Below are 21,497 nucleotides of genomic sequence, written 5' to 3'. Positions count from 1 at the left end.
AGATATAATCTCTTCGTCTCCTTCAGCATTGCTGGATGTAAAAACAGCCACACTCAACATTCCTGTATATTAAGGCGGTCTGTAAATACAATAAACGAACTGGTGGATAACGAACTGATGGATGACGAACTGATGGATAACGAACTGGTGGATAACGAACTGGTGGATAACGAACTGATGGATAACGAACTGGTGGATAATGAATTAATGGATAACGAACTGGTGGATAACGAACTGATGGATAACGAACTGGTGGATAATGAACTGATGGATAACGAACTGGTGGATAACGAACTGGTGGATAACGAACTGGTGGATAACGAACTGATAGATAACGAACTGATGGATAACGAACTGATGGATAACGAACTGATGGATAACGAACTGGTGGATAAGGAACTGTTGGATAATGAACTGATGGATAACCATTCTTTGATCACGGCCCCTTCATGCATATTTTAGTCGAAATGCGTACGACCAACTACGGTTATGACGAACTGAAATTAGTGGTGATTTCAGTTCGTTATAACCGTTGTTTACTGAAGTCTAGTATAGGCATGACAATCCAGTGATTAATATACTGAGCATCTGTCTGAGCAGTACCAATACGAATATATGCATCTATTTAATCATGTCAGGGTTGACAACCAGATCCCCTGTTGCAACATTAATGTCGTTTCGACCTCGGAATAATACTACTACTTATCAAGAAAATAATTCGTACAAGAAGATTTATGCACTTATCCGAATAATAACGATCAACGTTTTCAGCCAGCAAATATGAACACACACCAACTATCAACGTTTACAACGAACATACTTGTTTTCGTCATATACAACGACTAGACTACCCTGAGAGTATCCTGAGACTACCCTGAGCAAACTACCCTGAGCAAACTACCCTGGTCGCAAGAGGCGACGTAACGAACGGGTGTTCAGGCTCCGTATCCTGGCTAAAAGTGAATCCTAGCAACACGACGGCGTAGGTCGTTGGTTATAATATCGATCACTGGATTGTCTGGTCCAGACTCCGATTTTTTTGTTCCAGACACTTCTATTTGCAGGCCGGTCATATAACGTTGTTCGAATTTAAACAGGACACAAACAAAACTATGTGTTGGGGCAAACATACCGTTCTGGTCGTACACTTGGAAGAGGAAGTTGAGTTTCTCTGTTGATGTAGCCTGTGTGAGCTTCCTCACTGACGCAAGTAGTTCGGATACCTCGATAGTGTCGCTCTTGTTTGTGTCGAACAGCTTGAAATACCTCTCTCCAAAAAACGACTACAAAGAGAAGAAATGGGACATAGACATAGAAATGTTAACTATCAACCTGACCATTACTGAGATAGAACACGAGGACACCAATCCGTTATTGCACTACACATGGTTTCGACGGATATACAAAGTACTGTGACTATGTGTCCCAGTCCACCCAGCTGTGAATGGGCACCTCGTTAGGATGAGAAAGCCGCAATAACTCGGTGCGCCTAGTGGCTGCAAGAGTTGTATGATCCCCAGGGAGTTGAGATTGATAACAAGATGTGCCATTGAGACTGACATCCAATGATCGAGGGAAAAAATACCAGCGCCTTGAGCAAGCACTAGTTGCCTGGATATGTGCTCTACATAAATATCATATAATAATATACGGGCAGGTGCGTGAGTGCGTGTGCGTGTGCGTGTGTGTCTGCGTGTGCGAGTGTGTCATGCACCTTTCGCACAGTACGAGTGTGCGGAAACAGTACTCCATGTCACGTGACGTGTCAATCATCAGCCAATGATGTGGGGCGAAAGAACATAAACACTTAGGAATTAAATTTGTTCACAGAATTACACGCATTATCACCCGGAAGCATATGATTCCTGATAACGTTGTCTACCTCTTTTTGGAAGTAGTGTATAACCCAAGTTTCAATTACACTAACTTTTCTGATGAAACACGTTTTTTTTAATATTGATGTAACCTGTTCACATGGTGATATGGCTGCAATATGGGTGCGGTGGGGTAGCCTAATGGTTAAAGCATCCGCTCGTCACGCTCAAGGCCCCGGTTCGATTACCCACAGGGTACAATGTGTGAAGCCCATTTCTTGTGTCCCCCGCTGTGATTTTGCTGGAATATTGCTAAAAGCGGTGTAAAATCATACTCAATCACTCACTGCAATATGCCGATAGAATGTAAACATGTAACCGACTTAGTCACTCACTACTCACTCGATTACTCACTCACTCACTCACTCACTCACCCACTCACCCACTCACCCACTCACCCACTCACCCACTCACCCACTCACCCACTCATCCACTCATCCACTCATCCACTCATCCACTCATCCACTCATCCACTCATCCACTCATCCACTCACTCACTCACTCACTCACTCACTCACTCACTCACTCACTCACACTCACCCACTCATCCACTCATCCACTCACCCACTCACTCACTCACTCACTCAACTCACTCACACTACTATGTGAGCTATGTGAAGGTACGAAAAGCGTCCTACGTCTTTGACCCTGAGGATCTTCTTGAAGGTCTTGTAGTCGATCTCAGAGTCCAGTCCCACCGTATCCGACACCTGGTGCTCCAGGAGACGCAGTATGTGGGCATCTCCATCCCTGGCAAACATCAGCAGAGTTTAATAACTGTACAAACATGTATAAATTTAAACGCTACACGAGCACAAGCCGATGTGTTCAGTATGCGTGCCATACTCAGGTGTCTCTCGGTACACGCTGTTTTATCGGGATAGCCAACATTTTCAAGCGTTTGCTTGTTACGCCGAATAACCGATTCCCTACAAAGGTACAATGTCCTCGTGACCTTGCTGAAATATTACACGGAGCACGCACTCACTCGTACACGACGATCGGTGAGTGAGTGAGTTGGGTTCAACACCGAACCAATGCAGCTCTAGGATGTTTTCCACCTCGTCAAATCCACAAACACGGGTTTAGTGCTAAAACCTTGACATATAATTGCGTGATCCTGGGCCCTTATTCTCGAAACGTTCGTAGCCCAAAGAATTCGCAACTTTGATCGTAACCAATGTGTTAAGAATTGGCTTAAGAAGCTTGTAGGGCTACGAACGTTTCGAGAATAGCTAGCCTGGATTATAACGGTGTATTGTGTTGTAAAAGTAGCCTGCTTGGTAACGGGGATACGTTCGAAATGTCGCCGTGTCTTTAATGTTAAAATTGCATACCCACAGAACTATCCCCCTTGTGTAGGAAAGAAGCTTTCTGGTATTTAGTTACATAAACTGACAACCAAAAGAAGTTTTACCATTATATAATGAAACTGCTAAAAACAACAACAAAAGACATCAAAAAATAACAATAAAAACGAAAACGAAAAACAGCAACACAAGCTAAAACTGAAGCAATGAAAATATACAGTCCAAGCACTATGCTCAATACAGAAAGTGATACACATCCACGGCACGACATTTGGTAGATAATGCAAGAAAGTTGAAAACGCTCGCCATGTACATCACCATTTGACCTAAAATGTGTCCTGGACGTCGATTTTTGTTGAACTCCTTCTACAAACAGGAAGATCAACATATAAAATACACGCACTGATATATTGGTAGTTGATGACGTCACGACATGCCCCATGTGTATCTCTATTGACGTTAGTTGGCTCTGCTTAACAACGTGTCACGATGAAAAGTATTCGTGATCCAAATGTGCTCTTTAACACGTGCCATACAACACAACCTAAAAGTACCTCACACGTTGAAAAACTAATTGATTTATGACTATGATATATTTGCTTTTAACAGCCTTATCATTAAAGTGAATTTTCTTTTTACATATTGACAAAGATCTAAATATCCGTATCGCGTGCAATGCATTACAGGTGCTAATGTTGTACAGGTAACTCTTTCGTCATCATCACGACATCCTTGTGACATCGTGCTGCGACAACATCCCGGAAAATAAGATGAAGAGCCGGCACAAATGTACCACGTTAAGTGAGGCCAGATTTCAAGGACATCCGGTTGAATAAACTGTTATAGATAGAAAGATGTAGACACACTAATCACTGTTGTTAAGAAGGCTTCTAGCAGTTTCTATAGATCCCGTTGCCTGCGGACCGACGGTATCTGGTGGACAATCTGCACTGCGGTCATGAAAGGTGGTGCATGACTGAGTTTTACTGTAAGTAGGTATACCTCCCTGCAGGCAATCACGATCGCCGTTGTTCCCAGAAAATCTGGACTGACACTGTGTTAATATTTGTGTTTTTTCTCTCTAAGTATTGGTTCAGAGATTCACTGAAGGCAACGTTTGCATGTAACAGAAAAATCCCTTTTGTCAATAGTCATTAGCGTTTTTGTGACCTGAGAATCTTGAAAATCAGAAATGCCATAGTTGTATGCAGGACTTAACCAGTAAGAATGTTTGCTAATACCAAATGCGTAGTAGTATAAGGGATTGTCAGTTTACTACTCAACGCGTGACGGAACGGGTTGAAAGTGGTCTTTAACCAACCATGCTTGTTCGAAGAGGCCACTAACGGGGTCGGGGGGTCAAACCGCTGACTCAGTTGACACATGTCATTGTATCCCAGTTGTGTATATCAATGCTCATGATGTTGATCACTGGATTGTCTGGACCATACTCGATTATTTACAGATAGCAGCCATATAGCTGGTAAATGGACAAAACAAGCAGAAAAATGCCATAAGCTGGGAGTGAGGGTTAATAGAATTGGCGGTAAATTCTTCTACGCCAAATAATTAACGTTCCCGATTTGGACAGAAGCTGTTTCAGTTGGGCACAGAAGGTAAATAGACGTGAAGGTTGTTGGAATTGATCAGTGACAATTAGTAATGACACCTGGTATTACATCGGCAATGTTAAACTAGACACTGCCGCTAACAAGGTCTGCATTTGTTGTTACCAAACAGCGTTCGGGCCATAAGATCGAGGCCTATAAATAATTGAGAATAAAAGTGCATATTTGTTATTTCACAATGAAGCCTATTAGTGTTTTGAAAACCTAAATCACATCATTAATCAGGAATCTGTTTGACAGGAAGGGTTATATGAATTGGGCAAAAGTTTTCCAAAGTAGAATGAGTGTAAACAAACATACAGACAGCGGTTCGGTTCGATAGCCAAGTGGTTAAAGCGTTCGCTTGTCACGCCGAGGTCCTGGGTTCGATTCCCCACACGTGTACAATGTGTGAAGCCCATGTCACTTGTCCCCCGCCGTGATATTGCTTGAATATTGCTAAAAGCGACGTAGAACTAAACTCACTCCCTCACCCGCTTCAGACAGCGGACAGATGTGTGTTTATTATTCATTGAAAATATAATATACAGGTAAAGTGTAATGCTGCTTAATATTGTTTTAGGATTACGACAACAGATTATATTTTTTATTTCAGAATACCAACTTCTCCACGCCGAAGACACACACCCGACTGACTACTTCTGGAGGGGACAGTACAGAAACTGGTTGGGCAAGTTTGTCAATATCAAATACATTAACCCGTAAACCAAAGCAGTTTAAGTGTCCCATTAAGACATCAAACACAGAACATACATACACAGAGGGCCGCCGATCAATTAACTGTGAACCGACATTGAATTTCGTTCAGTGGAGGAATAATCTCATTCACACATTTACGACTGGTCAATAGCAAAGTCACTATTGTGGTACAACAGCAGGACTCACACAATAGGTTGTTAGAACCTGAAGTCGAAAACAAGTCTAGACGGCCGTAGGTCATTTGATTCGGACAGTCCAGGTGTGAATAGCATGCATGGATGAAGCGATAACCTCCACCTCGTTGAATTGAGGAGCCCTAGCCTTTGTCAGTATCCTGAAGTACGTGTTTGAATTTTAACATTACCGCTGTCGCCATTAAACAAGATGGATCATGCAAACATGCTTAGAGTCTCATTGATGCTAGTCGTGATTCACAGCGGGAAACAAAACAAAAACATCTTTAATAGGCAGGCGTTTACGTTGGGTTTTAAGAGAACTACTAAGTTACTGGAAATCGAAATGATTGTATGTTCATCTCGCATCTATCATATACACGTGACTGCTACAACGACAGAATGGTCGAAGAGACGTAAGATGTAAACAACATTGAATTAATTGCGTCGTTTTGCTACAGTCGTCTCTAAATTGGGCATCGAACTCCGATGACAACGGAAGAGCTCTATTGCTTTCATTTCAAATACTAGTGATTGTCTTCCTTAAGTGAGGTGAGGTGAAATTGGGTTTAACGTCGTGCTTGAGAATATTTCGCTCATATGACGACGTGCATGCGTGTGTATGTGTCTGTGCGGCTGCTTGTACTAGCCCAGACTTAAGCTGGTTTTATAGTGCTAGCCCACTGAGATACCATGCCGCAGTGAAGCATGAATACCTCACTCAGACACATTATACTGACTCCGAGCCGACCAGTCCTTGTTGTACCCAATAATGCCGAGCGCCAGGCAGGGACCAACAAGTACCATATTTTAACGTCGTTTGGTATGACGCGGTCGGGGATCGAACCCGCGACCTTCCGCTCTAACCACTACACCACGGAGGCGGTCCTCTTCCTTAAGTGGCATTTAGAAGCTGGTGTGTTGAAGTGGAACACTTTTTATGGATAGACAACTTCTTTGTTGCAGTAGTAGTTTCGGTGTAGATCCTAACGCCGTTATCAAGCAAATGATACACAACATTTGCACAAGGAGAAATATATACATGGCGGGTATTGGTTTATACAATAGAAGAGGTTGATGTACGTTGTGTTGATATGAGACTTGTTGTGATAAGAAATGATTGAATGTTAAACGGGGGATAGTTATGAATGCTAACTTTTGTACCATGAGGAACATGACGTTTGGGAGTATATTCTTTCTCCTTTACCATTCACCTGATGGGGGAGTAAGAGTATCCCCCGAAACATCCTGTTCCCCACAACACACCCATAACCCTCTTTACGTGTGCCACCTCTAAATGATATTCAATTATTGTGAGTGAATGTTGTCTGACGTCACAAGGAGTGAGTGAGTGAGTTCAGGTTTACGCCGCACTCAGCAGTATCCCATCTATATGGCGGCAGTCTGTAAATAATCGAGTCTGGACCAGACAATCCAGTGATCACTAGCATGAGCATCGATCTGCGCAATTGGGAACTGATGACCTGTGTCAACCAAGCCAGCGAGCCTGACCACCCGATCCCGTTAGTCGCCTCTTACGACAAGCATGGTTACTGAAGATCAATATTCTAACCCGGACCTTCACGGGTTGACGTCACAAGGAGCTGTACAGTGTATAAACATATCCAGTACATGATTCATTTACCAAACAACCAGTGACACAGCGCAGATTATCAAGTCGGGATATTAAACTTACACACAAACAGGAATTTAGATTGGTTTCCGATGTATCGTGTATATATTTGTGGCCTCCCATGCAACAAGATTTTTTAGGGGAACTGTGCTATGCCTTGTCACGTGTGTAGATGAAACATTCCTGGTTAGATTCGAGACTAAGTGAGCGAGTGTATATACATTGTCCAACCAACAAGTCAGCTAACCATTCATTCCTTCCTTCCTTCATTCATTCGATCAATAGATCAATGCAAAAGCCCTTTAAAAAAGCCTGTGAAAGAAAGACGTCTAAATTGTCCTCAAGTTCTGAATCTCCCATCTCACTGGGGCTCCTTTTCAATTCAAACGGATTTTTGTTTCTATCAAAACTGTACATATTCAGAGAGTGTCTTTAAACTGGAAAAAAATATGTTTATTCCCGTGGGATTTATTGTAGTACCACAGCGGGTTCGGAATTGACCATCCCAGCTAAATGGGTGCAATCAGGCAAAGTCAGTGTCACCAGCATCGTTATCTTTCTGATAAACAAGGCATATTTCACTGTAAACAACCCACAAGGCAGATGGACTATTAACAAAGATACACATATCTAATAAAAAATTCGTCGCAGTCCTGTCAAAACATCGTATCTGACTTTTATATAGTTTTGAGATAATCGAAAAAAACTGTTTCATTTTGATATGTGCAAACTTAACACATTGAGTTTTCAACCATAACTTTGCATCATTACTTGCAGTGAAACCAAACATGTTTGGCCTCCTAATTCCAAAGGGTTAGTCCTGGATGAAAAATACGAAGTTTTCCATCAAGTCTATTATCAAATGGGATATTTTGAAAAGCAGATAATTTCACTTAAATGTATTCAAATAACAAATTAATCGGAAGAAGAGACAGTCTGGCGCCTGTTCAACGAGACAGAACCATTATTGCATTATCAAATACAACGTTTAAATATAAATTTAGGCCCTTTTGCATGATATGTTTCATTTATCGGTGTAAACAAATACTAAATGGACCACTTATTCATGACTGCTGTACTGTGATTAATATGTAGTGGGGGTTATTTATTCCACAAATCCATCTCATTTACAATATCGTTTCTGAAGACGTCTCACCCAACGGGGCCCTGTACCTGTACTGACTAGGGCTGCATTCGGAAAACTTCGTAACACTCGGAAATCTTGATGATTGTGGCTACTGTGGTAATGGTGGTGGGAATGATAGTGGTGAAAATTACATTTAACTGAGAACAGCAAGATTTATGGATGTCAACTTCTATATTGTGAATGAAGTTGACATCTATAAATCTTGCTTTTCTTATGCATTCCACTTCTACATGCCGTTCAAAGATTTGACATTTACCTGGTTTGTTAAGTTCGGTTTGAAGTTGTGTTCTTAATTTTTGTTCAAGTGTTTCGCAATGTTTTGGATCAGAGTGCTTTAAATATTTACTCACTAATGACCAATGATCCTTGATATGTCCTGACCAAGTCAAGTTGCTGTCTAAAATCTCAGGGCTTGTTTTGAGAGTGGAGAAACTAGTTCAAACTAATAACTTCTGAGTTGATGTTAAATTATTCTTTTCCTTGTTTCATTTGTGCCAAATATTATTTATATTCTTATTTTGTCATGAATAAAGGTTTTTATGAAAGCTTAATCAAGAACATTGTGACTTTGTCGTGTTTTTGCTTTATATATAAAGCGTAAACTCGATTATAAGTAGTTTATTGTTAAAAAAGCCTTCTTGCTATATATTGCAATACATATCGCAATATGTGCTTTCGCATCTCAATATATCGCAATGTGAAAATTCTCTGCAATACCCACCCCTAGTACTGACCATATGGTCAAACTCCTTAAAATGAACAAACATCGTTACAAAACCTTTATAACTCAAATATGAAGAGTTGAATTTATTGTGACACATGTTCTGTATCAACTCTGATTACTTAAGTCTTAGCAAACTAATGTGCACAACCCTGTACGTGTATGCACCACACCTTCCCAAAACGTTTGATAACTGATAAAAGAAATAGGAACGAACCGTTAGGACATATGGTCCAGTCACCATATTTTAACAGTGAAAAGCCTCTCATAATTATATCGGCCTCTGACAAACCTTTTACAGTGAATAAACACCCATGAAAAGCCTTTGTAACTTAACTATTTGTAACCTAAAACAGGTCCCCTCTTCCAGCGCTGCATTCTGAATTGTGAATATATTGCAATATCAACTTAAAAGCATACAGTTTGACACTACTTCAACCAAACTGTCTGCTATATGAAATGTGCCTCTTACAGGTTTGTCATTTGTGAGACTAGAGAATGTTATTTCTCAAGAGTAGGCAGAGCAGCATTACAGAACAGATGCTACTCGGATGGCATAACAAACTTGAGTTCCTGGTGATGATGGTACTTGGCTTCCGTGATGTTCAGTGGTTGTAAAAAACCTTCGTGACTGTTTTGCTTCCCCTCCTTCCCCGTCTGTGGTCTACAAGGTAGTTCTTGCCAGTCATCAGTGTGATTCGGCATGAACAAAAGTACGCCTTAGCTTCAGTAGTTGATGTCAGTAACTTGTGGATCTCCACCTTTGTTACTGGGTCTGACAGAAGTATAAGTGAAACAAGTAGAGGAGTGATAAGAAACCTGACTACATATGGCTTGCTATCACTGACCACTTTCTGTTGGGTGAACAGAGGCAATGTTGAACCAACTCACTTGCCTCAAGCGAGACCACATGTATCATATGTGCTTCGTTGTAGGACTGGACTGAAGTCCTAGAAACTCTCAGGAGTCAAGCTGCCAAACATGGTCACCCATCGAAGGACTCTCCGAGCTCAACGTTGCCTAACTTCAACTGATTTGTGACCTAAGCTCTATGCACAGGACCACACACCACCACGTATACATGTATAGTCGTCACTGAATTGTGTGACTGTGTCATCTGGAGAAACTATTCTTTTGATGTAGTCTGTGATGCAGAAGGAAAACACAGGAACAATTAACTCCCCGTGACCTTCATACCGGACGTATTACACGACGTCATGTGAAGCAACATCGAAGATGTTAAAGTTGTGACAGGCCAACTTGGTTTTATAATATAATGTACTACCATTCAGTGATGGAGCAATCCACACAGCTTATACGTAGATCCATGAGAGGACTTCACCTTTGATTGCTCTGTTTTTCAAATTCTTTTTTCAGTTCTGGCTCCTTCCTTGTGCTTCAGATGACTTGAAAAACGTCATCAGATACATTGCCTGCTCTATGATCCACACATATAACTAATTGATCTCTTGGCCTGGAGAATGCAGTGTTTTTATTGCTCATCTGCATGTACTAGTCGACTCATGGATGTAGTTTCATGTTCTACTCATGACTAACACCTAAGTCACTGACCGAATGTTGGGTTCCAGAAACAGTTTTTTATCGGAAATTCTACAATAATGGGATGGCAGTTTCGGTATTAGATCCAACAGAAGTATCAAGGATAAAATGTTATACCCTAGAGGTGCTAAAGACGTGAAAAACATACACGGCCAGTTATCCAGATTCTTCAGTTATGTGTCAAAACTTGTTGCTTTATGTTTATTTCACAGCATTTATTGACTTTCATAACATAGGTGGTATTTCGAGCACAATACCGCTGTAGTAATGCGAATAAACATCGAAACACATCCTCACAAAATGCTAGCGCTGACACTTACGAGGTTTTGCCTGTCACTTTTCAGGACCAATAAGATAGGTGCTTTTGAAAAATGGTTGTATACCGGAATTCTATTGGAGGATTGTTATGAGAAATTGACAGAAAATGCATAGTTACTAGGTGAATGTAGTTTCATCTAAAGTCAATTTTGGCAAAATGCCGACTAACGAGGACCGCGACGCTATTATGACCTTAATGTACGTGTCACCTTGACATTGGCATTTGGCTGTGAGAACGCATGGCTGGGCAGCAAGGAAGGGAGGAATAGTGTATACAGAAGTGAGTGAGTGAGTGAGTGAGTTTTACCAATAATCCAGAATATTGCACTCCAAATGATACTTTAGGAGTGCATTTTCATTTCGTACTGCAGTATTTAAACAAATGAGATGTTATTATTTCAAATCTCGTCACATAGCGGCGGTGGAATAGCCCCAATGGTTAAAGCGTCCGTACGTCACGCTGAAAACCCGAGTTCGATTCCCCACATGGGTACAATGTGTGAAGCCCATTTCTTTTGTCTTCCGTAGTGATAGTGTTGGAATATTGCTAAAATCGGCGGAAATCTAAACTCACTCACTCACACTCGTCATATTGATTAATGAGGAAACATGTGTGCAGCTGTTTTGTATACTGAATCCTTGTAGTGATTGTGTGTTCAACATTGACACAACAGATATCGCTTGTGTCAGATCAAGCGATATCTACAAGCGATATCTACATTGTAGATATCGTAACAACTGAACTGTCCTAATGCTATTACATCATCAGTTAATGACCTCACCACAATGATATATACAAGCGATATCTTCATTGTAGATATCGTAACAACTGAACTGTCCTAATGCTATTACATCATCAGTTAATGACCTCACCACAATGATATATACAAGCGATATCTTCATTGTAGATATCGTAACAACTGAACTGTCATGATGCTATTACATCACCAGTTAATGACCTAACAATGATATCTACAAGCGATATCTACATTGTAGATATCGTAACAACTGAACTGTCCTAATGCTATTACATCATCAGTTAATGACCTCACAATGATATCTACAAGAACTGAACTGTCCTAATGCTATTACATCATCAGCTAATGACCTCACAATGATATATACAAGCGATATCTTCATTGTAGATATCGTAACAACTGAACTGTCCTAATGCTATTACATCATCAGTTAATGACCTCACCACAATGATATCTACAATAACTGAACTGTCCTAATGCTATTACATCACCAGTTAATGACCTCACAATGGTATATACAAGCGATATCAACATTGTAGATATCGTAACAACTGAACTGTCATAATGCTATTACATCATCAGTTAATGACCCCTCACAATGATATATACAAGCGATATCTTCATTGTAGATATCGTAACAACTGAACTGTCATAATGCTATTACATCACCAGTTAATGACCTCACAATTGTATATACAAGCGATATCAACATTGTAGATATCGTAACAACTGAACTGTCCTAATGCTATTACATCATCAGTTAATGACCTCACAATGCTTTGACACCACTAACAACACAGCTAATAATGCTATGACGTTACAAAGTTGATGACATCCCAATGCTATGATGTCATAAAGCTGATGACGTCACAATGCTATGACCTCACTGAGATCACTGCTCAAGAAACCTAATGGCAGTTTTGTGTTCAGATAAATTCATTATTTTACTGATAACTGATGAAGAATGATTTTGGGTGATAAATAAAATCTCACCCTCGTGTCTATATCAACACTCGTTGATTAAACAGAAAATATCCTCGGCAACTTTAAAAAAACTCGTGTTGGTATATTTGATATCAGAATTCACTTGGGTAAGATTCTCTATATGTCCAACACTGATTTTCATATGCATTCCTGGGGAAGATATTATCTTACTTTATGAGATGGGTTGTCCAACTTTGAGTTTCATACCTTTAAGTGGGGAATATATTTTATTATCTAGGTCGGTGAGAGGTCCTGCAAATAACAGGAAACCTAAGCCGTACAGATCGTTGTGACATCAGATGACCTTTGTAGACTGCTGGTGGTAACACGTCTGGGCATCGTTCGACATAAGTGATCTTAATAACGAGTGAGTGAGTGAGTTTAGTTTTACGCCGCACTCAGCAATATTCCAGCTATATGGCGGCGGTCTGTAAATAATCGAGTCTGGACCAGACAATCCAGTGATCAACAGCATGACCATCGATCTGCGCAATTGGGAACAAATGACACTTAATAACGATGATCGTTTAGACTAACGCTTAGTCTCTGAATACATATAGTTCTGATAAAAGCAATTGAAGAGGAGCCCCGATGAGAAGGAAAATTCCTGAAACTGAACTTGCTTCAATTGGGGCTTTAGTATTGCAGAAAGGGCTGGGTGGCAGGGGAGATAACGCGGTTCAGGGACTGTGAGACAGACAAGGCTATGTTAAATATGGTAGTTAGGTAGCCTAACGCTTAGTCTCTGAATATATATAATTTTAAATCTAACAAATAAACCCATTTAATTTGAAAAAGTGCCCCTGTAAGATGGGAGATCCTGAGTATGAGAAAACATAGGCTGGCTTTCACTAAGGCTTTAGCATTGCAGGGAGGGCAAGGCAGTAGGGCGTAATGGGTTCAAGGACTGTGAGACAGACTAAGCTGTGTTGAAGTGTGGAAGGTTTTTGTTTGCTATATTTTCATGTAAAAAACAGAGACCAGTATGGAATTTAGGGTCACTCTCGCGCTGAGATCGCTTTAATGTAAGATGGTAATACTGCCCATATCAACTTACCCGAAAATCCCCAGAAGCCATAATTTAACCCATATGTCGTCATTATTTAACCAGACTGTTGACGGAACACGATGATCGTGTTCACCGGGACACATTCTTGTGGGTTATATTCTTAAGTTACGGGATTGCGAGATTGGTTACGAGGGCTCCGTAACAACCATCTCTAATGGCATCGGGTATGTTAATAGACTGCGAGTCAGCCCCATTGGGATGTGTGTCAATATGTATGTGAAAATACTTTTATATCCGACCAACTGTTTTTAGCAAGTATGCATGCACTCATCTGGCAGTCAGCCAAACAACTCGATCAACCATCGTGTAAACAGCTTAAAGAGCTCTTGGGTATTATACCAAACTTACTTAAGTAAAAACACACCCTCGTTAATCCGAACATAAAGTATTCACACCGTGAAGAACCAGGTTAGAAACTGTCTCCAGAAACTCATAATTGTTGGAAGAGGCGAGTAAGTAGATTGTTGGTCAGGCCAGCTGACGTGCTTGAAGCATGCCACATCATCCCAGGTGCGCAGATCAATGAGTGAGTGATTTAAGATTAAACGTCACATCGGCAATATTTCAGCCATATTGTGACGAGCGCAGATCAGTGCTCCTGATGTGAGTCACTGGATTCCCAAGTGTGGTGTCTAGGCCAGACTCGACCAGTTACAGACCGCCGCCATATAGCTGGAATATTGCTGAATGCGGCGTAAAACTCAACTCACTCACTCGCGTTAAGCAATAAACACATGATATAACTTTTCTAGTTTAACGAATCGTGACAGAAAATGATCGCGATAACGGTTCTAAACATATAATAACACAGCACATCTGAAAATCTTTGCCTAATATATATTGAAGTTGTGCTGGTACTTGATTATGTACACGTCGCTAAATACTCGCTTATAACGAACTGATGGATATAACGAATTCTTCCTTTTATCCAGGTCATTTGCTGTATTATTTTGTTTCAAATGCGTTCAAGGAAATACAATTATATCGAACTTAAGTTAATGGTCACTTTGACTTCGTTATAACAAAATTCGTTATCCGTAAATGGCCACGTCACTCCCATCCCCTCAATTACCGCAAGAAAAATTCTTTTATCCATCTATTTGCTCCACGTGTGTCTGTTCTACCTATTAACTGTTATATTGATGATATTGATTGGGCTATATTTAACACCGTCGTAACTTGTAACATTTATCACATACTGGGGCAATTTACACGATGCAACGAAAACGTCATGACGTCATCTGTTGTTGTTTGGGGTCATTGTGACCTTGAGATAATCCCTAATGTTGCGAAGATCGCGTTCACATCATACCGCCATCATGGAGGGGGGGGTGGGGGTGGGGATGGGGTTGTGGCGGCACTGCCAGTATAACAACATATATCCCCTGTATCAGTGGATAGCTCGCCCAATACTGTATCGCGTCGTTTCAAATTCTCTACGAGATGTTTATATATTTATTTGTATACTTTTTACAATATTTTGTAATGTTATCAATATTTTGTCAGCTTGGATATTCCACACACCGACTGGCGTTCACTCAATTTCTATTTCCGTCAAACATTATCTAATCCCCTTAGCCGAGAGCTCCGGCAATATAGCAGTAAATATGTTCATAATGTATTACTCGTAAGACGTAATTACTTGTGTTACTGCATTAAGACACTGAAACAGTATGTGTATATAATGTTATCATGAATTCTTGAGTTTTTCATTATTGCAATGCATATTGATAAACCGACTGTATTTAAAAGAGCATTTGTTTAGGAATCCCTGTCACGTGGTGATTAAACCCATAGACCGGCATTCTAAGCACCCTTGTTCACCAACAAACACAGTAAGTGAAACTGCACTTGTAAACTTACTCTCTCAACGACATTTACTTTCTGCTTGGCCCTTACTTAAAAAGCCTTAAATGAAACAACTATAGATTTTCCTCAAGTTTCTGAATTTCCCATCTCATTGGGCATTATAACCCATTCGAAGAATTATTCCACCAACACAAGAATTGGTCTCACAGTCCCTGAATCGCATTATTTCCCTTCCGTCTACCCCTTTCTACTTGAAGCAAGACCAGATTTTCCTCAAGGTTCTGACTATCCCATCTCACGGGGAATTTTGTCAGGTTAAAAGGAGTTATTTGTTTCTATTAAAATCATATATAATTACACTCAAAACGTAAGTCTTCAGGATGATGGTGACATTTTAAGATGGCAATAGTAATAGTAATAGTCAGTCTATATAGCACATTAATCCATGTGCTGTGCCTGCTCAGGAGGAGTTGGGGATGTTGTATATCATGAAGTATGATGACTTCTAGGCTGACACTGAGTCCGCAAACTCTAGCTTATTTAACTAAACCAACTATGTATAAACTATTTATTTACAAAACAATTACAAACGGAACAATGTTAAAGGAGTTGAATAATAAGAAAGGTATGATACTCTATGGATGACGGCTTCAATATAATGTAATGAAGAAGTTGTCATCCATAAAGGGACATACCTTTCTTATCATCCTAAATTCCATGAACGAGCTGAGACAATGTACCTTTGTCAAGGCATTCTAGATTCGGGGAGGACTTCTATTTGATGCATTCCCTGGGGTCTGGGAGACAGACTAGTAGATAACACAGTGAAATAAGATTTGTTGTAGAATATATACATGTAAATATCCCACCTTAGAACTTGCTCCTCCTTGGCTTGAGCGTTGAGTGATTCGCCGGCGGTGTCGCGTTGCGCTGCCTGTGGAGTGGAGAGCGGCTTGTCGGTGTCAACAATGTCAATGACGAGATCCTCGGCAACAGTAACGTCCTTGCCACCTTGTCCCTCCTCCATGATGGTGGGCGGCTTGCTGCTGATAAAGTTATCCAACATTACTCTTCCGAGAGAGCTGTCGTTCATAGTGGAGGCTGAACCGTTTGCACCCGTACCGCTACACGGGCTCCAGCAACCGAGAGGACTCTCTAACGGTCTGAACTATGACACGTGACCTATCCTTTGCCTTCAGCCACAAGACCCTCCAGGGGATAAGTTTTTCAGCGTGTATCTGATCTCACAGTAAGGATGTGTCTCCATACAACAAGTGTTAATCATGAGAGTCGGCTATATACCTTTACGCAAGTCCTGAAATATATACCTGCTTGTACCTAGGCGTTTGTACTTAACTGTGTCCAGCTGAGGGTGTTTTCACAGGGGTTGACCCGGGGTGGATTTGCTCATTGTTACATACAAGTCACTGTAAGATTACCCTAGGGTATACGGCTGGGATTGCCTGGGGGGATCGTGCCTGGTTCTACAAGGGATTTGTCTTAGAGCATGAATAGAATCACAGCGTGGGGCTTTGTTGGATGAAACGTATTAGTAGTAGGAAACAGAACGTCCATAATGTCAGTGGTAGTTGCCATTGTCTTGTTATGTACGTATGCTTGAAATAGTCGTAGTATTAGTAGTCGTAGTAGTAGTAGTAGTAGTAGTAGTAGTAGTAGTAGTAGTAGTGGTATTAGTATTAGTAGTCGTAGTAGTAGTAGTAGTAGTAGTAGTAGTGGTATTAGTAGTGGGTATTTATGATGCTCCATACGTTGAACCATATATGCTCAAGTAATAGTAGCAGTAGGAGTAGTCGTGGTAGTAGTAGTAGGAGTAGGAGTAGGAGGAGGAGGAGGAGGAGGAGTGGTGGTGGGTATTTATGATACGCTGAGCCATACTCAACCAGTATGTAGTTATAGTAGTAGTAGCAGTAGTCATGGTAGTAGTAGTGGTAGCAGGAGCAGCAGCAGCAGTAGTAGTAGCAGTAGTAGTAGTAGCAGTAGTAGTAGTAATGGTAGCAGCAACAGCAGCAGCAGTAATAGTAGTAGTAGTAGTAGTAGTGGTAGCAGTAGTAGTAGTAGTAGCAGTAGTAGTAGTAGTAGTAGAATTATATTTAGATATCATGAAGTCTGGTAAACATGGCATCAAACTTTCTTCCGAAGTAATCGAACTTTTCATGTTATTGTTTGCTGATGATGTCATTCTTATGTCAGCTCTGTAATTGGTCTTCAAAATCAACAGTTAGATATACTTTCAGCGTGTACAGATAAATAGCAGTTGAGTGTGAATCTAGATAATCGAACTTTTCATGTTATTGTTTGCTGATGATGTCATTCTTATGTCAGCTCTGTAATTGGTCTTCAAAATCAACAGTTAGATATACTTTCAGCGTGTACAGATAAATGGCAGTTGAGTGTGAATCTAGATAAAACAAACATTGTTATATTCCGTAGAGGTGGTCCTTTGTCGGCTAGAGAGAAATGGTTTTGTACAGGTAAACGTATGAATATTGTGAATGATTATAAATACCTTGGTATATTGTTTACCCATACGCTGAATCTGAATAAGTCTGTACTTAACCAGGCAAAGAAAGCTCTGTGACAACTACATTCTGTTGTTCCTATGCTCGGTGTTATTCCACCGACTATTTACTTCAAATTATTTGACTCTCAGATACAACCGATTTTACTGTATGGATCTGAAACATGGGGTTTTAAAGAGTATTATACCATAGAAAAAATTCATTTGCTTGCCTGTAAAATGTTTCTAAACGTTGGTTTGAGAACACCAAATGTTATGGTTTATGGTGAATGTGGGAGGTTCCCATTGTACATATCATCTTATTGTCGTTGTTTAAAATATTGGTGTAAAATAATTAATATGCCTGAACATCGTTTACCTAAAAAAGCCTTCAATATGCTTTTACATCTTGATTATCTTGGAAAGAATAATTGGACACCTCATATTCGCACCTTACTATTTAGATATGGTTTTGGTTGTATTTGGTTATCACAGACAGTTGGCAATGCAAGTATGTTTATTAGACAGTTTCGTATGCGGGCTATTGATATGTTTAAGCAGGAATGGCATTCAACTATTAATGAAAGTTCTAGATATGATTCATATCGTCAATTTAAGTCGTTGCTTGAGCCAGAGTGTTATCTTGCTCACCTTCAATACAGAAATATTCGCAATGCTTTTATACGTTTTAGATTAGGTCTTAATGATTTATTAATTAACCGTGGAAGATATGTCTCTATGGAAAAATCACAAAGATTATGCCCATTCTGTTACATTATTGAAGACGAATTCCATTTTATGTTTATTTGTCCTGTATATGAAAATCTCAGATATAAGCATCTACCGCAACTGTCTTTATGTCAAATCAATGTTAAACTATTGTCTTCCTTACTTTCCTGGAAAGAACCTCCAAAACAACACAAAGTAGCTCTATTTATCTACATGCACTTTTGTTAAGACTAGAATTGATTAGTTAGAAGGTTGATTATATATGTCATTGGTAAGATGTATCTCTCTTGTATATGGGCCTATGGCCTTTCATACAATAAAGAATTGAATGGAATTGAACTACTACTACTACTACTACTACTAGTAGCGTACTACTAGTAGTAGTAGTGGTAGTGGTGGTGGTGGTGGTGGATCCTATGGTGGTGCAGTATTTATCTAGCAAGCTACAGACCTGGCAAGTTGATAAGCGATCAATCACACATTCAGAAAAAATAAGCATTAATGGAAAAAGGAAAAACGACCAACGTTATAGTACGCCTTAATGAGTGAGTGAGTCAGTTTAGTTTCACGCCCTTTTCAGCAATATCCCAGCAATATCACCGCAGGGGACACCAGAAATGGGCTTCACACATCGTACCCACGTGGGGAATCGAACATGGCATCGTATTAGTATTCAAATAAATAGTACCTCGATATATTTACGACGCGTGAAAGCGTGTTTAGATGAATAAAGTGGAATCGATGTTTTTCTAAATATCCATTAATCTAAAATTACACATATGTAAATTCCCTATTAGTTATCTGTTCATACATACAGTATATAAGCAACCAAGGAAACGGGTGCGTGGATTAAGGGGAAATTACATTTCTTCATGGCGTCTATTAAACAAGTTCCATTTCAACAAAACGAGTGAATGAGTTTAGTTTTAAGCCGCTTTCAGCAATATTACAGCAATAGCACGGCGGGGCACATCAGAAATGGGTTTCACACATTGTACGCATTTTTGGAATCGAACCCGGGTCTTCGGCGTTGCGAGTGAACGCTCTAAGCTAGTACTGTCGGAAATAGAAAAAAACTGTATTTTCTCATTTATCTCTACAATTTATGTAGTTAATATGTGAAAGTGTGAAATATCTGTTAAACTAAGTTCGGCCTAACTACAGTCTCAGTGGTAGAGAGATAGGAAACGGAGAAAAAGGACTTTACTGAGGGGAAATTAGTGCAGAAATGAGCAATGCAGTTTTTTTCTAAGTCCAAAAAGATTTATTTGGAACAGACCATGGCTTTACGCAAATTAGTGTGCGACGATATTATATCACAAAGGACACTTTTTAAATGCCCAATTTGAAATTAGACGTAGATTCATTATAAACGATAGCTGACGTAAAAAATAATAACTTTTATGCCGAAACTATTAAGGATGTAGCTACCATGCAGTCTCCCTGTCACTATAAACAGAAACAGATAGGAGGGGTCGCCTCAAAAGCAAAACCTGGGGTCGGGCTTGGGGATAGAGATATAAGCTAAGATAAGATAATCCTTTAGGGCAATTATACTGGGGAGGTACACGGCACGTCATAACAATTTACAAATAATATCCAGTCCTGTCGATCTTCGGGTGGTCATGCCACTTATATACTACGATGTGTTTCTATGGTTTTCGGGTATCATACTCTCTTACATATCTCAACAAAAACTATATGAAAGAAAGACACGTAAGATGTTAATCAGTAGATGAGACATAGTCAACACACATGAAAAAGCACAAAATATCTTTGAGATGACCCATTGTCCCTGTAGACAGCACGTGCATTTCATGCCAGGTGAGTCGACGGTCCGTCGTCATACCTGGCTGAGTGACCTAATTGCCCTCTATAGTCTGATCTATTGTTTTAACTAGCTATTCGTATTTTTTCTAAGTTTTGCCCGATTTTACGAGTAAACATGCTTTTCTGGATATCGTATTACGCATCCCACTGAACGCACAGTTAGGCCGAAGTGGGTTATTTCGACATATGCTATTTGCAATTGTGTCAATTTTAGGGATACAGAGTAACAGCCTAAAAACAGGTTTTTTTCTATTTCCGACAGTACTATAGGCTACCCTCCCGCCCCTTCAACAAACCGAAATCAATAAATAACATTACTATACCTTCAAGAAATACCTTTTTGAATATAGACGACGTGGCGCTCACAAACGACAGGATGACAATGTATAAACTTTTCACGACACAGTCATAGCACGGCAGTACTCACAGACGGAGGTAGATCATATTCGTTTTCGATATACTGAAGTCAGATATGCCTGCACGGACGCTCACTCGTTACCGAGAACGTAGAAACGACGGCGTCGATTCGCTGATTAGAAAGTCACATGATCCGGCCTCACTTGGCGTGGTTGACAGGTCTTTTTCAAGTGGAGGGGTATCGCAACCGGGTAAAAGTCTAATTGCACTTGTTTTGGATAACCACTCTTCAAATCTATTTAAACTATGAATACCATGTCGCGTTAAATCAGTTCTTCAATCTTTCATTCGGAATGGTGTATGATTAGATCGGGAGCCGC

General features: G+C 40.2%; 1 protein-coding gene across 4 annotated transcripts in view; it reads right to left on the bottom strand.

Annotated features, from left to right (window-relative positions):
* Positions 1 to 21,220, bottom strand: part of LOC124284371 (NADPH oxidase 5-like) — a 40,831-nt gene extending 19,611 nt beyond the window's left edge. Inside the window, exons 1-4 of one of the 4 annotated variants that reach the window (XM_046720458.1) lie at positions 21,084 to 21,220; positions 16,553 to 16,729; positions 2,513 to 2,624; positions 1,133 to 1,283 (exon numbers count right to left, since the gene is read on the bottom strand). In XM_046720458.1, coding sequence (XP_046576414.1) covers positions 1,133 to 1,283; positions 2,513 to 2,624; positions 16,553 to 16,710 — 421 coding nt within the window. In that variant the 5' untranslated portion in view covers positions 16,711 to 16,729; positions 21,084 to 21,220. Of the gene's footprint in view, positions 1 to 1,132; positions 1,284 to 2,512; positions 2,625 to 16,552; positions 16,806 to 21,083 lie in introns of those variants that run through there. The other 3 variants (XM_046720459.1, XM_046720460.1, XM_046720457.1) reach the window with 3 other exon arrangements.
* Positions 21,221 to 21,497: the final 277 nt, after the last annotated feature.

The sequence above is a fragment of the Haliotis rubra genome, unplaced genomic scaffold (assembly GCF_003918875.1).
Source record: "Haliotis rubra isolate DU_JTF1 unplaced genomic scaffold, ASM391887v1 Scf335, whole genome shotgun sequence".
Lineage (NCBI taxonomy): Eukaryota > Metazoa > Mollusca > Gastropoda > Lepetellida > Haliotidae > Haliotis > Haliotis rubra.
Note: the sequence above shows the minus strand (reverse complement) of the source record. Positions and strands in the feature narration are given on the sequence as shown.